Here is a 15,868-nt window from a genome sequence, read left to right as displayed (position 1 = left end):
TTTTGAAAAGACCGAATCCTCCTTTCTGGAAAATTTAATCCTTAAATCCCCCCCCCCCTAATGTGAATGGTACACAAGGGCAGCAAAGTTAAGTTTTTCAAGTTTTATTTAAAATACCTTCAGAAGTAGGTTTGTGATAGAGATGTGACAATTGTCAGCTGTAATGAAGATTAAGATATTAGTACATGGAAAAATACAAATTCTGCAATCCGAAAAACTGGAAAAATAACTTCAATATTTTCAATTTTTTTTACATTTTAAAAGCATGAAGCTGAATACGTAATAAAAAGCCCCACAATTCTTAGGAAATAAATTACAGGTGCAAGTTACATAAGGCTGTGGTGGGTGAACAACCAAAATATAAATCCCATAGGGACTGCTCCACTAGGCAAGATATCAGTGTGTAGCTGCCCACCATCCAAGTCCTAAACATGGTAAGTGGTAAGATTGGCAAATGATGTACTAAACTACTAAGTAGTTTAATTTTCAGTTCCCATCTGGCTCTTGTGATGTGGTCCAAAGGAAAATAGAGCAATACATTTGACACCAACGTGGATGCAGGAGTTGCCAGAAAGACGTACAAGGCGCCACCTTCTCCCACAGATACCTTATTGGCCTGAATATAAGCTGCACCCAAATATAAGCTGCACCTTTAAAATTCAAGGTTGGGGGGGGGGGGGAGAGAATACCTGAATATAATTCTATCATAAAAGCCAGTTTTTGTAAGGTTGTGAATTTAAGCCACACTTTAACTTTTCATGGTTGAAATTTGGGGGGAAAGTGAGGCTTCTATTCAGGCCAATACAGTATTCTGCAAGGCAGGGGTTTAGTAATTTTCCTTCTCCCAGGTGGGCTGCCTTCCCAGGTTGAGCCACATTTGCCCCTCAATTCTCCCTCTACAGCAACATGCAAACCCCCCCCCCCCAAAAAAACCCCTTCTTGACCGTTGGACCCACTATTGGTCTCATCCGCTCAATCCACTGCAGGCTGTCTTTGCATGCAGGGATAGTGCCCATGAGTGGGCAAACTACCCCAGGAGCATGACGTCCCCCACCAGAAGTACTACCCCTTGCCTAACACCCCATAGATATGGAATAGCTTATTACCAAATGCAGCAGTGCCTATTTAAACATACAATCCACATCCAAGTCTGTGCTGAATATTTCAGATGATCAGTGCAGGACACATATTCACCAGAACAGTGATGCACTTGTTCAAAGGAACATTCATTTCCTGTAACTTACACATTTAGAGTGACATGACATCTTGGAACTTAGATGGGGCTGTCGCCTGTAGGGGTTATGTCTACTCTTGAATCTCTCCAGGAGGCACTTCTAAGGTATTTATAAGAAAAATATTCCAGCGCCCTTCTTAGAACTGACTCAAGTTCAAACCTCTGTTGAGCCATAAAGGTAGAAATCCTGTGAGATTTCTAATAGATCCTTACCCCACTCTGAAGTAAGCTTCATAAAAAGTAAGAGACCTAATTCTGAGTAGAAGTAGTATGAATTGTGGTGTATTATGAGATAAGCAACGTAGTCTGTTGAAAAGTGTAAGTCTACATCTCTAATTTGATAAAACGTGTAATTCATTTATACAAAAATATACAGTGAACATACAGAAACATTGAATCCACCAAGTCTTATGCCAGCAGAAAAACTAGTTTCAATTACGGCATACTATTGCCTTCTGTGTATATCCCTAACATAATCACCAAACTACATATACAGGTACAGTTCTGGTTTGTAGGGTTTTGTGATTTCCTACAACAGCTGTAAAGCAAACACCTTCTAATGTTCCCAGACATGCTGTTTTGTCGCTTTGGGAATTATTGGCAGTTATTTTTCATACTAGTTAACGATTAACTTTGTTTTCCAGGAAAAAATGCATTTTGAAATCTTTGGTACTTAAAACATTAAACACTGATGGGGCAACTAAGAAAATTAGTGGAAGGTTATAGGGTACTTAAGATTAATGTGTCACTAAAATACTATGACATTCATTCCAGCTCTTTTTGCACTAAATAATACTTTGGAAATAGCGTTTATACAGTATGTAAAAGTGTAAGTAAAGACAAACAAGGATTGAAGGTCACAAAGATGTGATAGCAGAGGATGCTAATTCAAGGGAAAGTCTACTATAGCTCCCAAACTGCCTTTACAGGACCGTTTAATCTTTACTTCTTTTTTAACACTTTATTTACACTTTAATCTTTACTTATATCAGTTTGTGAACATATTCTGAGACCAGAAATTCCCATGTATTGGTTTCATTTTAATAAAATTTCCATCCCCTTACTATAAATTGCTGGTAAATCGGCCAATAGGCTCAATCATCTGATCTTAATGGCTACCATTCTAAGTTTAGCAACAGGCTATAAGAATCTGTTTTTAAAAATTAAAATAATCCATGAGGTCCTTAATATAGCACATGTTGCTACTTGAAATATTCACATGGAACTAGGAAATATTCTGTATAGGCATTCAAGTAGAAAATTAGAGGTATACCACAGGGTTCCCACCACCATCTGAAACCTCTTACTAAAATCTTGATAGAATGTTTCCAAGGACTCCATAACAAAGGGGAATGCTACTTCCTTTACAAATGGAAAGGGATGTTGGCTAAAGATAATAGTAGCCACAACTAAGAAAGTGAGTATAATTGCCAGATGCTTTAAGGACCTGAAGAATTCTTTACGTGGTTTGTTCTCCTTTTCACAGCCATGGCTACATATTTTTTCTTTTGAAATTAGCTTTATTTTGGGAATGACAATCTTGTTGACCTGACTAATTTCACTTTTGGACCACACATCTTTCAGCACCTGCCCTATTCGCGGGTAGATTTCTACAGGCTTTATATTTGGTAACGGCTTTTCCTTCAAAGCTTTAACACGCTGGCGAATATCATCAACCTTCTCCAGAAATAAGAGGGGAGATTCCTCCTCCTGAATGGCTGTATTCAGTGACATCAATTCAAGTTGTTCTTCCCGTATGCCTTTCATATTTTCAATTAGAGGTTCATATTCTGTCTCAATTTGCATGTTCACTTCTTCCAAAGCTGCAAGCAAAGCTTGTTTTTTATGATCAAGTAAATCACTGAGTCTCTTGAAATATTGCAACACAGTTTTTTTATCCTCCTGGACAATGCTCTCACATTGAGCTTTATGCTCTTCCAGGTTTTCAATAAGTAAACACACTTCACTCCAGTGTTTATCTGTCAGCTGTTCAAGGAGTTTGCCAGGAGTTTCCTTTTCTTTCATGTAGGCACTTTGAAGGTCGTCTATGGGATGGCCATGGTGTTTTCCTATTGTAAGACAATGGCCACATACTAGTTTTTTGTCTTGAAGACAGTAAACATTTAGAGGTTGTCTATAATGTTCACTACACGTAGCGACATCTGGATGGTCCTCTTGCTGATACTTTTCAATTATAGCCTTTAATACAAAGTTGACAGGCAAAGATTCTGTGCCAGTCGGTGGAATTTCAACAATGCTTCTACAGTTGGGACACTTCAGTGGAAGTCTTAAGGGTCTCCATATGGAAAAGTTGCCTGATAACTGAAGAACACTTTCCAAACAGTTTCTACAAAAAGTATGTGAACATGGCAGTACACGAGGGTCATCAAATATACTGTAGCAAATGGAACAAGTTAGTTCCTCTTCAAAATGATGCATTTCCTAAAAATAAAGAGGGAAACGTTTTTAAAGTTTTATATATATATGTAAAGTCTAATAGAATCAAGTCATTCTAAGTTGGTTTAATTAAGCTATAGTATTTATTGCATGTTTTTCAACATAGTTTAAGAAATTAATATAGAAATTGTTTTTTCTTTTTTAAAAAATGTGGAATGGGCCAAAAACTAATCAGTTATATATTACGGATTCCCACTTACTCTATAAAATGATGTGTTGCCAAGCTATAACTAGCACAACCCTCTAATGAAGCAGGAAAGGGGTTTCTGTCAAACCATCATACATGGACCATATGATCAGAGAAATCAATGCTGCTTATGACTTATAAAGTATATATCTAAATTATGCCACCACTCATTGTTTAGTCATCTTAGTCATGTTCAACTCTCCGTGACCCCATGAGCCAGAGCATGCCTTGGAAACTCACTTTCTTCTCAAAGCTTCTCCTTATCTATGTCCATGGAGTTTTCTTGGCAAAATACTGGAGTGGTTTGCCAGTTCCTTCTCCAACCACCACTCATATATACAGTTTATATGGGGATAATGTCATAGGTTTTCTATATATTTTTTATTCAAGTGCATTTCTATTCTTAAATAAAAGTATACATTAGCTATGCAAAAAGACACTTAGAAAACATTTCCTCTTAAGCAATGGATGTATTATCACAGGTAAACTAAAGAGTGTATTGAGGTTCATTTATGTCATCAGCAACATTAAGCCATAAATGCACTTGTTCATCATTGCAGGACTTTTCTTGTCAGACCAGGGCTGCCTACTCATGTTCAAATCCCTACTCAGCCATGAAGCTGAGTGGGTGGCCTTGTGCTGGTCACCAATTCCCAGCCTAACCTACCTAGCTCAATTATAAGGATAAAATGAAGATGAGATGCTGTATGCCCAACTAAACTGATTAGAAGGGACGGATAATAAAAAGGTGAGGGGAAATGTGTGTGCGTCCTATGGGGTGAATGCAGGCATTCGCTGAAGCCTGGAGAGCGAGAGGGGTCGGTGCGCACCGACCCCTCTCGCTCTCCAGGCTTCACACACATCTCCGTAAGCCATGGGAGCCCGCACCGGGCTCCCACGGCTTGCGGAGAGTTGCCTGCATGCCGAAGGCTGGGCGCGCTGAGCTCAATGCGCCCAGACTTTGCGCAGCTCTCCGCAAGGCGCGGGAGCCCTGCGCTGGGCTCCTGCGGCTTGCGAAGAGTTGCCTGTTCTGGGGGCTGGGGTCGGGGGAAGCTCGGGCTTCCCCCGCCCCAGCCCCGCGCCTGGGGAGGAAATAATTTCCCCCCCTTTATTTCCCCCCAAAAAACTAGGTGCGCCTTATGGGGCGGTGCGTCGTATAGGGCGAAAAATACGGTAGTTCACCCAGACCCAAATAAGGCTTCCTTTTAGAGAATGTTAGGATAAAGATTGCTCACTCTTAGAGGAGCCCACCTCTTGTATCTCTGCAGGAGCTACTGACCAGTATATGCCACCAATTTGGAAGGAGGCAAACCTAGAGCAGTGACTCAAGAGATGCAACAGCACCCTCCCCTTCAAGTGCAAGTAGTTCTGCTGTCTTTCTGAATCAAGAGTGATGGAGTGGTCCAAGTGTACTCAATGCAGCAGACTGAATAATAGGAAACAAAACAGTAAATCATTCAGAGTCAGAAAGGCAGTATGTGAATAAATGTAAGAACGATTATGGTTACCACCAAATATGGCTTAGTGCTAAATGTTGGCAAAGCCTTTGAAATGTACCTTGCCAGGAAAAATCAGTATTGAAAATGATATGTTCGTTGTTGTCAGGGGTTCAGGAGCAGAGGCAAGGGCAAGGGAGGAAACAGAGAGCGAGGGGGAGGAAGCAGAAGAAAAGATGAGTGATGACGACAACCCGAGATCTCCGAGTCTTTCCAGTGAATCAGAAGATTCACAGAAAGGAGCACCAGTGGCCAGGGCAAGGGGGGAGCCTAGGGGGACACCCCAGGAAGATAGAGCCAGAGGGGACTCAGAGGGGAGCAGTTGGAAATCAGGACCAGCGTCACCGCCAGAGAGCAGGGAAGAGGAAGGGCGCCAGGGATCAAGCGCTGGCAGCTCACAACAGGGGGGAGGGCACGAGTCAGGAGTGGCCACACCTCCATCGGGGAGCGAAGAAACGGTCAGACGGAAGGTGGAAGGTTGGGCGCGCGCGCCAAGTTCAAATGCACAGGAAGGTGGCGCAGTAGGCAGCCCGGAAAGGGAGCCAGGTCCTAAAGCCCGCCGAAAGGAGGGAGAAGAGTCAGGGGGGTCAGCGTCAGCGTCAGAGGAATCCCGGAAGGAAGAGACCCCGGGGGGCAGAGGGACCCAGAGAAGAACAGTCAGGCGGAAAAGGTGGAGCAAGGCTAGGATATTAAGTTGGTGTACAAGGGGCGGAGACTCAGATGGAGCTTCGCCGATCTAACCATTAGACGTAGGGTTGCACGCAGCAGCTTGAGAATGGAAACTGTAACTCAATAAAGACTTTTATTCAATGATCGCTGGCTAGCGTGATCCTCTGTGAGCTAGGATCTGGAAGCAACTCTGACAGTAAGCTCCATCTCATAAATTGTGGGCATCTACAGCCTCGCGAAGAGGAGAGAAAGCGGGTGCCTACTAGCGAGCTCACGAACGGCAGACAACATGACGGCCGAACAGCAGATAGCGGAACTCAGAGAAGCAGTGTCGCGACTGAATGCCGAGGCTCTTGCATCCAGGAAGAGGGAGGAGGACGCAGCTGCCGCCTACAGGGATCTCCAGGTCAGGTTGGAAGTGCTTACGAAGCAAGGGCAACTGACACCCAAACCGGAGGGGATTGGGTTGGGGAGACGAACAGGCGGTCTGGTCTCTCACTTCGATGGGAATTTGCAACAGTACCCCAACTTTAGAGCAGATGTAATGTGTGCACTGCAACTGCTGAACAAAGACTTTAGAGATGAGCAAGAGAAGGTGGGATTCATCATGTCCCATTTGCATGGAGATGCTAAAGCATGGCTGCGCAATTTGTGGAGAGATAAGGATCCGGCGCTCCAAAATGCGGATGCCTTTATTAAAGCGATGGATGGGTGCTTTTTATCAAGCATTGACGTGGATCTTGCTCGGCAGCAGATACATGGACTGAAGCAAGGGAGGGCCAGCGTAAGGCAGTACCATGCCCGCTTTTTCGCTTTGGTCAGTGCTCTGGAATGGGACAGAGATTCGGCTCCTGTAAGAGACCTGTTTTGGGAGGGATTGCACGGCTCGGTTAAAGATGAAATTGCGAGGGGGGAGAGACCCCGGACCACGCAGGAGATCGTTCAGAGGGCGCTGGCGGTGGGGGTGCGGCTGGAAGAACGTCCGTGGAGCAGTGGCGAAGGGGGTGGAGGGCGCGAACCAGCCAGGGGCTCCTCCTTCCTTCCCAGAGAAGCAGCGCGTGCGCAATCCACGCCTCCGCCAGGAGGAGGAGCGGAACCTATGGAGGTTGGAGGTGCAAGGGCTCAGTCAGCAGCCAGAGCCCTAGCACCGGCAGCAGTGAAAGCGAAGCCTCCTAGAGGGAACAGGAAGTGTTACATCTGCGATGATCCACAGCATATGGCGAAAGAGTGTCCCCAGAGGCTCCACAAGCACACTGCAGCCTCAGCAAAGGTAACTGCAGCAACGCAGCAAGGACAACCACAGCAGGGAAACAACGGAGTCTGGTTGGAGGAAGAGGCACTGGGGCCCAGCCAGACGTGTCAGTGAAGCAGTCCCCAGAGATTTTACAGCCCATGGACCCCCTCCCGCCCAAACCAGTAGTGAGGCTCACCGCGTCGCTCCAGCTGCCCAATGGAATCACCATGGACGTGCCAATCACCATTGACTCCGGAAGCAATGCGGACTTTATAGGGCAGGACTTTGTCGACCGGCACGCTATACAGTTGCTGCCTGCCACGCTGCCCCTGCAGGTTGTCACGGTGGATGGCAGGGAGCTGCTAGGGGGGCAAGTGGTGAAGCAGACGCCACCAATGGTGATGCGACTTGGGAATCACAGGGAAATCATCAGCTTCAATGTCACTCAACTATCGGACACGCCCATTGTATTGGGCATGAGTTGGCTGGACAAGCACAGCCCGACGCTGGCTTGGTACCAGAGGCAGCTGACCTTCGGCTCTTCCTTTTGCGCTGAACACTGCATCGTGCCCAGGCAGGAAGGAGAGGAAGAGGAGTCACAGCGGCAGCTAGGCACGCTGCAAGCGGTTCCCCACAAGTACGCAGAATTTTTGGAGGTTTTCTGCGAGAAGGAGGCAGACAGGCTACCCCCCCACAGACCATATGACTGCAAAATTGACCTGCTGCCGGGGGCGGCGCTGCCCAAAGGGAAGCTGTATTCCATGTCTGAGGACGAACTGCAGGAACTCAAGGAGTTCATAGATCATAATTTGGAGCGCGGTTTCATCCGAGAGTCCAAGGCAGCGGGGGGCAGTCCGGTATTCTTTGTTAAGAAGCGGGACACGCCCCAAAAAAGACTTGTAGTGGACTATCGCATCTTGAACAGTGTGACCAAGCCATCGGACTTCCCCATGCCCCGAATCGACGACCTCCTCGCAAAGGTACGGAAGGGCAGAGTGTTCACCAAGTTGGACCTGCGAGGGGCATACAACCTCATTCGCATGCGGGAAGGAGATGAGTGGAAGACAGCCATGTTCACGCCCCTGGGCACCTACGAATATAGAGTTATGCCTTTTGGATTGCAAAATGGCTCCCACGTTTTTCAAGCTTTCATGCATCACGTGTTGGCGGGGCTCCTCTACAAGACGTGCGTCTGTTTCTTGGATGACATCCTGATCTTTTCGGAATCGCAGCAGGAGCATGACAGACACGTCAAGGAAGTGCTGAGCAGGCTACAGCAACATAGGCTTTACGCCAAGCTGGAGAAGTGCCAATTCGACGTGACGGAGGTGGATTTCCTGGGCTACAAGTTGTCTGATAAAGGGCTCGCCATGGACAGCACCAAGGTCCGAGCAGTGTTGGATTGGAAAAGCCCACGCAACCGGAAGGAGGTCCAACGGTTTGTCGGCTTCGCGAACTTCTATCGCAAGTTTATCAAAGGCTTTGCGATGCAGACAGCGGCCATCACGGACACGCTCAGCTCCAAGAAAAAGAAGTTCATCTGGACAGAGCAGGCGGAGCAGTCCTTTCAGGCACTCAAGCGTCTCTTCGCGTCGGAAGAGCAGCTGCTTCATGTCAACCCCAGCAGGCCGATGAGGGTGGAGACAGACGCTTCGGACAGAGCCGTGGGAGCAGTCCTGCTGCAGAAAGACCCGCAGGGGGTTTGGAGGCCAGGAGCGTTTTACTCAAGGAAGCTCAGCAAGTCCGAACAGAACTACACCATCTGGGACAGGGAGTTGCTGGCCATTCATGCAGCGTTCAAAGCGTGGAGGCACTTCCTGATCGGCGCCAAGCACACGGTGCAGGTCTGCACGGACCACAAGAATCTAGAGCACTGGCGCACGGCACAGTTCCTGAACCAGAGGCAGATACGTTGGGCTGAGTTCTTTGCGAATTTCGACTTCCGAATAGAGTATGTCCCGGGGGACACCAACATCATGGCGGATGCTCTCTCCCGTAAGCCACAGTATCTGGAGGAGGCAACGCCAGCGGCCGCCATGCACATCTTCGCACCGACAGTGTGGGCGTGCGCGGCGGCAACAGTTGACCTGGATGCGGTGCGACGAGCGTTGCAGGATGACTCCTTCGCGCAAGCAAAGATGGCAGAGGTGCACAGGGGCACGGCAGCGACCGACGAGTTCCAGCTGCGAGATGGTTTGCTCATCCGTAAAGGGACCATCTCCGTGACCCCATGAGCCAGAGCATGCCTTGGAAACTCACTTTCTTCTCAAAGCTTCTCCTTATCTATGTCCATGGAGTTTTCTTGGCAAAATACTGGAGTGGTTTGCCAGTTCCTTCTCCAACCACCACTCATATATACAGTTTATATGGGGATAATGTCATAGGTTTTCTATATATTTTTTATTCAAGTGCATTTCTATTCTTAAATAAAAGTATACATTAGCTATGCAAAAAGACACTTAGAAAACATTTCCTCTTAAGCAATGGATGTATTATCACAGGTAAACTAAAGAGTGTATTGAGGTTCATTTATGTCATCAGCAACATTAAGCCATAAATGCACTTGTTCATCATTGCAGGACTTTTCTTGTCAGACCAGGGCTGCCTACTCATGTTCAAATCTCTACTCAGCCATGAAGCTGAGTGGGTGGCCTTGTGCTGGTCACCAATTCCCAGCCTAACCTACCTAGCTCAATTATAAGGATAAAATGAAGATGAGATGCTGTATGCCCAACTAAACTGATTAGAAGGGACGGATAATAAAAAGGTGAGGGGAAATGTGTGTGCGTCCTATGGGGTGAATGCAGGCATTCGCTGAAGCCTGGAGAGCGAGAGGGGTCGGTGCGCACCGACCCCTCTCGCTCTCCAGGCTTCACACACATCTCCGTAAGCCATGGGAGCCCGCACCGGGCTCCCACGGCTTGCGGAGAGTTGCCTGCATGCCGAAGGCTGGGCGCGCTGAGCTCAATGCGCCCAGACTTTGCGCAGCTCTCCGCAAGGCGCGGGAGCCCTGCGCTGGGCTCCTGCGGCTTGCGAAGAGTTGCCTGTTCTGGGGGCTGGGGTCGGGGGAAGCTCGGGCTTCCCCCGCCCCAGCCCCGCGCCTGGGGAGGAAATAATTTCCCCCCCTTTATTTCCCCCCAAAAAACTAGGTGCGCCTTATGGGGCGGTGCGTCGTATAGGGCGAAAAATACGGTAGTTCACCCAGACCCAAATAAGGCTTCCTTTTAGAGAATGTTAGGATAAAGATTGCTCACTCTTAGAGGAGCCCACCTCTTGTATCTCTGCAGGAGCTACTGACCAGTATATGCCACCAATTTGGAAGGAGGCAAACCTAGAGCAGTGACTCAAGAGATGCAACAGCACCCTCCCCTTCAAGTGCAAGTAGTTCTGCTGTCTTTCTGAATCAAGAGTGATGGAGTGGTCCAAGTGTACTCAATGCAGCAGACTGAATAATAGGAAACAAAACAGTAAATCATTCAGAGTCAGAAAGGCAGTATGTGAATAAATGTAAGAACGATTATGGTTACCACCAAATATGGCTTAGTGCTAAATGTTGGCAAAGCCTTTGAAATGTACCTTGCCAGGAAAAATCAGTATTGAAAATGATATGTTCGTTGTTGTCAGGGGTTCAGGAGCAGAGGCAAGGGCAAGGGAGGAAACAGAGAGCGAGGGGGAGGAAGCAGAAGAAAAGATGAGTGATGACGACAACCCGAGATCTCCGAGTCTTTCCAGTGAATCAGAAGATTCACAGAAAGGAGCACCAGTGGCCAGGGCAAGGGGGGAGCCTAGGGGGACACCCCAGGAAGATAGAGCCAGAGGGGACTCAGAGGGGAGCAGTTGGAAATCAGGACCAGCGTCACCGCCAGAGAGCAGGGAAGAGGAAGGGCGCCAGGGATCAAGCGCTGGCAGCTCACAACAGGGGGGAGGGCACGAGTCAGGAGTGGCCACACCTCCATCGGGGAGCGAAGAAACGGTCAGACGGAAGGTGGAAGGTTGGGCGCGCGCGCCAAGTTCAAATGCACAGGAAGGTGGCGCAGTAGGCAGCCCGGAAAGGGAGCCAGGTCCTAAAGCCCGCCGAAAGGAGGGAGAAGAGTCAGGGGGGTCAGCGTCAGCGTCAGAGGAATCCCGGAAGGAAGAGACCCCGGGGGGCAGAGGGACCCAGAGAAGAACAGTCAGGCGGAAAAGGTGGAGCAAGGCTAGGATATTAAGTTGGTGTACAAGGGGCGGAGACTCAGATGGAGCTTCGCCGATCTAACCATTAGACGTAGGGTTGCACGCAGCAGCTTGAGAATGGAAACTGTAACTCAATAAAGACTTTTATTCAATGATCGCTGGCTAGCGTGATCCTCTGTGAGCTAGGATCTGGAAGCAACTCTGACAGTAAGCTCCATCTCATAAATTGTGGGCATCTACAGCCTCGCGAAGAGGAGAGAAAGCGGGTGCCTACTAGCGAGCTCACGAACGGCAGACAACATGACGGCCGAACAGCAGATAGCGGAACTCAGAGAAGCAGTGTCGCGACTGAATGCCGAGGCTCTTGCATCCAGGAAGAGGGAGGAGGACGCAGCTGCCGCCTACAGGGATCTCCAGGTCAGGTTGGAAGTGCTTACGAAGCAAGGGCAACTGACACCCAAACCGGAGGGGATTGGGTTGGGGAGACGAACAGGCGGTCTGGTCTCTCACTTCGATGGGAATTTGCAACAGTACCCCAACTTTAGAGCAGATGTAATGTGTGCACTGCAACTGCTGAACAAAGACTTTAGAGATGAGCAAGAGAAGGTGGGATTCATCATGTCCCATTTGCATGGAGATGCTAAAGCATGGCTGCGCAATTTGTGGAGAGATAAGGATCCGGCGCTCCAAAATGCGGATGCCTTTATTAAAGCGATGGATGGGTGCTTTTTATCAAGCATTGACGTGGATCTTGCTCGGCAGCAGATACATGGACTGAAGCAAGGGAGGGCCAGCGTAAGGCAGTACCATGCCCGCTTTTTCGCTTTGGTCAGTGCTCTGGAATGGGACAGAGATTCGGCTCCTGTAAGAGACCTGTTTTGGGAGGGATTGCACGGCTCGGTTAAAGATGAAATTGCGAGGGGGGAGAGACCCCGGACCACGCAGGAGATCGTTCAGAGGGCGCTGGCGGTGGGGGTGCGGCTGGAAGAACGTCCGTGGAGCAGTGGCGAAGGGGGTGGAGGGCGCGAACCAGCCAGGGGCTCCTCCTTCCTTCCCAGAGAAGCAGCGCGTGCGCAATCCACGCCTCCGCCAGGAGGAGGAGCGGAACCTATGGAGGTTGGAGGTGCAAGGGCTCAGTCAGCAGCCAGAGCCCTAGCACCGGCAGCAGTGAAAGCGAAGCCTCCTAGAGGGAACAGGAAGTGTTACATCTGCGATGATCCACAGCATATGGCGAAAGAGTGTCCCCAGAGGCTCCACAAGCACACTGCAGCCTCAGCAAAGGTAACTGCAGCAACGCAGCAAGGACAACCACAGCAGGGAAACAACGGAGTCTGGTTGGAGGAAGAGGCACTGGGGCCCAGCCAGACGTGTCAGTGAAGCAGTCCCCAGAGATTTTACAGCCCATGGACCCCCTCCCGCCCAAACCAGTAGTGAGGCTCACCGCGTCGCTCCAGCTGCCCAATGGAATCACCATGGACGTGCCAATCACCATTGACTCCGGAAGCAATGCGGACTTTATAGGGCAGGACTTTGTCGACCGGCACGCTATACAGTTGCTGCCTGCCACGCTGCCCCTGCAGGTTGTCACGGTGGATGGCAGGGAGCTGCTAGGGGGGCAAGTGGTGAAGCAGACGCCACCAATGGTGATGCGACTTGGGAATCACAGGGAAATCATCAGCTTCAATGTCACTCAACTATCGGACACGCCCATTGTATTGGGCATGAGTTGGCTGGACAAGCACAGCCCGACGCTGGCTTGGTACCAGAGGCAGCTGACCTTCGGCTCTTCCTTTTGCGCTGAACACTGCATCGTGCCCAGGCAGGAAGGAGAGGAAGAGGAGTCACAGCGGCAGCTAGGCACGCTGCAAGCGGTTCCCCACAAGTACGCAGAATTTTTGGAGGTTTTCTGCGAGAAGGAGGCAGACAGGCTACCCCCCCACAGACCATATGACTGCAAAATTGACCTGCTGCCGGGGGCGGCGCTGCCCAAAGGGAAGCTGTATTCCATGTCTGAGGACGAACTGCAGGAACTCAAGGAGTTCATAGATCATAATTTGGAGCGCGGTTTCATCCGAGAGTCCAAGGCAGCGGGGGGCAGTCCGGTATTCTTTGTTAAGAAGCGGGACACGCCCCAAAAAAGACTTGTAGTGGACTATCGCATCTTGAACAGTGTGACCAAGCCATCGGACTTCCCCATGCCCCGAATCGACGACCTCCTCGCAAAGGTACGGAAGGGCAGAGTGTTCACCAAGTTGGACCTGCGAGGGGCATACAACCTCATTCGCATGCGGGAAGGAGATGAGTGGAAGACAGCCATGTTCACGCCCCTGGGCACCTACGAATATAGAGTTATGCCTTTTGGATTGCAAAATGGCTCCCACGTTTTTCAAGCTTTCATGCATCACGTGTTGGCGGGGCTCCTCTACAAGACGTGCGTCTGTTTCTTGGATGACATCCTGATCTTTTCGGAATCGCAGCAGGAGCATGACAGACACGTCAAGGAAGTGCTGAGCAGGCTACAGCAACATAGGCTTTACGCCAAGCTGGAGAAGTGCCAATTCGACGTGACGGAGGTGGATTTCCTGGGCTACAAGTTGTCTGATAAAGGGCTCGCCATGGACAGCACCAAGGTCCGAGCAGTGTTGGATTGGAAAAGCCCACGCAACCGGAAGGAGGTCCAACGGTTTGTCGGCTTCGCGAACTTCTATCGCAAGTTTATCAAAGGCTTTGCGATGCAGACAGCGGCCATCACGGACACGCTCAGCTCCAAGAAAAAGAAGTTCATCTGGACAGAGCAGGCGGAGCAGTCCTTTCAGGCACTCAAGCGTCTCTTCGCGTCGGAAGAGCAGCTGCTTCATGTCAACCCCAGCAGGCCGATGAGGGTGGAGACAGACGCTTCGGACAGAGCCGTGGGAGCAGTCCTGCTGCAGAAAGACCCGCAGGGGGTTTGGAGGCCAGGAGCGTTTTACTCAAGGAAGCTCAGCAAGTCCGAACAGAACTACACCATCTGGGACAGGGAGTTGCTGGCCATTCATGCAGCGTTCAAAGCGTGGAGGCACTTCCTGATCGGCGCCAAGCACACGGTGCAGGTCTGCACGGACCACAAGAATCTAGAGCACTGGCGCACGGCACAGTTCCTGAACCAGAGGCAGATACGTTGGGCTGAGTTCTTTGCGAATTTCGACTTCCGAATAGAGTATGTCCCGGGGGACACCAACATCATGGCGGATGCTCTCTCCCGTAAGCCACAGTATCTGGAGGAGGCAACGCCAGCGGCCGCCATGCACATCTTCGCACCGACAGTGTGGGCGTGCGCGGCGGCAACAGTTGACCTGGATGCGGTGCGACGAGCGTTGCAGGATGACTCCTTCGCGCAAGCAAAGATGGCAGAGGTGCACAGGGGCACGGCAGCGACCGACGAGTTCCAGCTGCGAGATGGTTTGCTCATCCGTAAAGGGACCATCTACGTGCCGGGAGACGAACTTCGCGCCAAGGTACTGCAGCAGCTGCACGACGCGCCCACTGCCGGGCACTTTGGCAAGGAGAAGACGGTGGAATTAGTAGCCAGAGACTTCTGGTGGCCCGGAATGAGAGGGGAAGTCGCGGACTACGTGGCGAGGTGTGACACCTGCCAGAGGGCCAAACCAGTGCACAGACCGCCGGCCGGACTGCTGGAACCGCTGCAAACTCCGTTCGAACCATGGGAGAGAGTGGCCCTGGACTTTGTCACGGATCTGCCCAGCTCGAGGGGAAAGACGGCTGTGCTGGTGGTGGTGGACTTGTTCTCCAAGATGGCACATTTCATTCCGTGTGCGAAGGTGGCCACGGCGGAACAAACCGCCAAACTGTTCATAGACCACGTGTTCAAGGTTCACGGTCTGCCGCGGTCTATTCTGTCCGACCGAGGGCGACAGTTCATCTCGAACTTCTGGCAGAGGCTGATGGGCTTCCTGAACGTCAAGATCAACCTGGCGTCGGCTAGACACCCGCAGACCAACGGGCAAGCGGAGCGGGTCAATGCCATCATGCAGCAGTACCTGAGATGTTATGCGAATCAACAGCCTGCGACGTGGGTGGATTACCTGCCTCTCGCCGAGTTCGCCTACAACAACACGAAGCACGTGTCCACGGGGGTCACGCCGTTCTTCGCCAACAACGGGAGGCACCCCAGAACCTTCCCGGGACTGGAAAGAATGGGGGAGGGGGAGCCGCAGACAGCAGATGCGTTCGCGTCGGAGTTGCAGGAGGTCCACGATCAGCTGCGGCGGCACCTGGAGCTGGCTAAACACGCATACAAGGTACAAGCGGACAAACACAGAAGGGTTGGCGAAGAGATCCATGTGGGAGACTGGGTCTGGTTAGCAGCCCACGCAGTGCCGGCCAGGTCGTTGGCGAAGAAGAAACTAGGGCATAAACAA

The 15,868-nt window shown here is 50.2% G+C and overlaps 1 protein-coding gene across 5 annotated transcripts in view; it reads right to left on the bottom strand.

Annotated features, from left to right (window-relative positions):
* Positions 1–88: 88 nt before the first annotated feature.
* Positions 89–15,868, bottom strand: part of TRIM59 (tripartite motif containing 59) — a 25,695-nt gene continuing 9,915 nt past the window's right edge. For 4 of the 5 annotated variants that reach the window (XM_081008202.1, XM_081008201.1, XM_081008203.1 and 1 more), the window contains one exon: positions 89–3,676. In XM_081008202.1, the coding sequence (XP_080864328.1) occupies positions 2,450–3,673 (1,224 nt within the window). In that variant the 5' untranslated portion in view covers positions 3,674–3,676 and the 3' untranslated portion in view covers positions 89–2,449. Of the gene's footprint in view, positions 3,677–5,129; positions 5,464–15,868 lie in introns of those variants that run through there. The other variant, XM_081008204.1, reaches the window with a different exon arrangement.

Source organism: Podarcis pityusensis (genome assembly GCF_964106645.2).
Source record: "Podarcis pityusensis genome assembly, chromosome: 5".
NCBI lineage: Eukaryota > Metazoa > Chordata > Lepidosauria > Squamata > Lacertidae > Podarcis > Podarcis pityusensis.
This window is presented reverse-complemented; position numbering and strand designations above follow the sequence as displayed.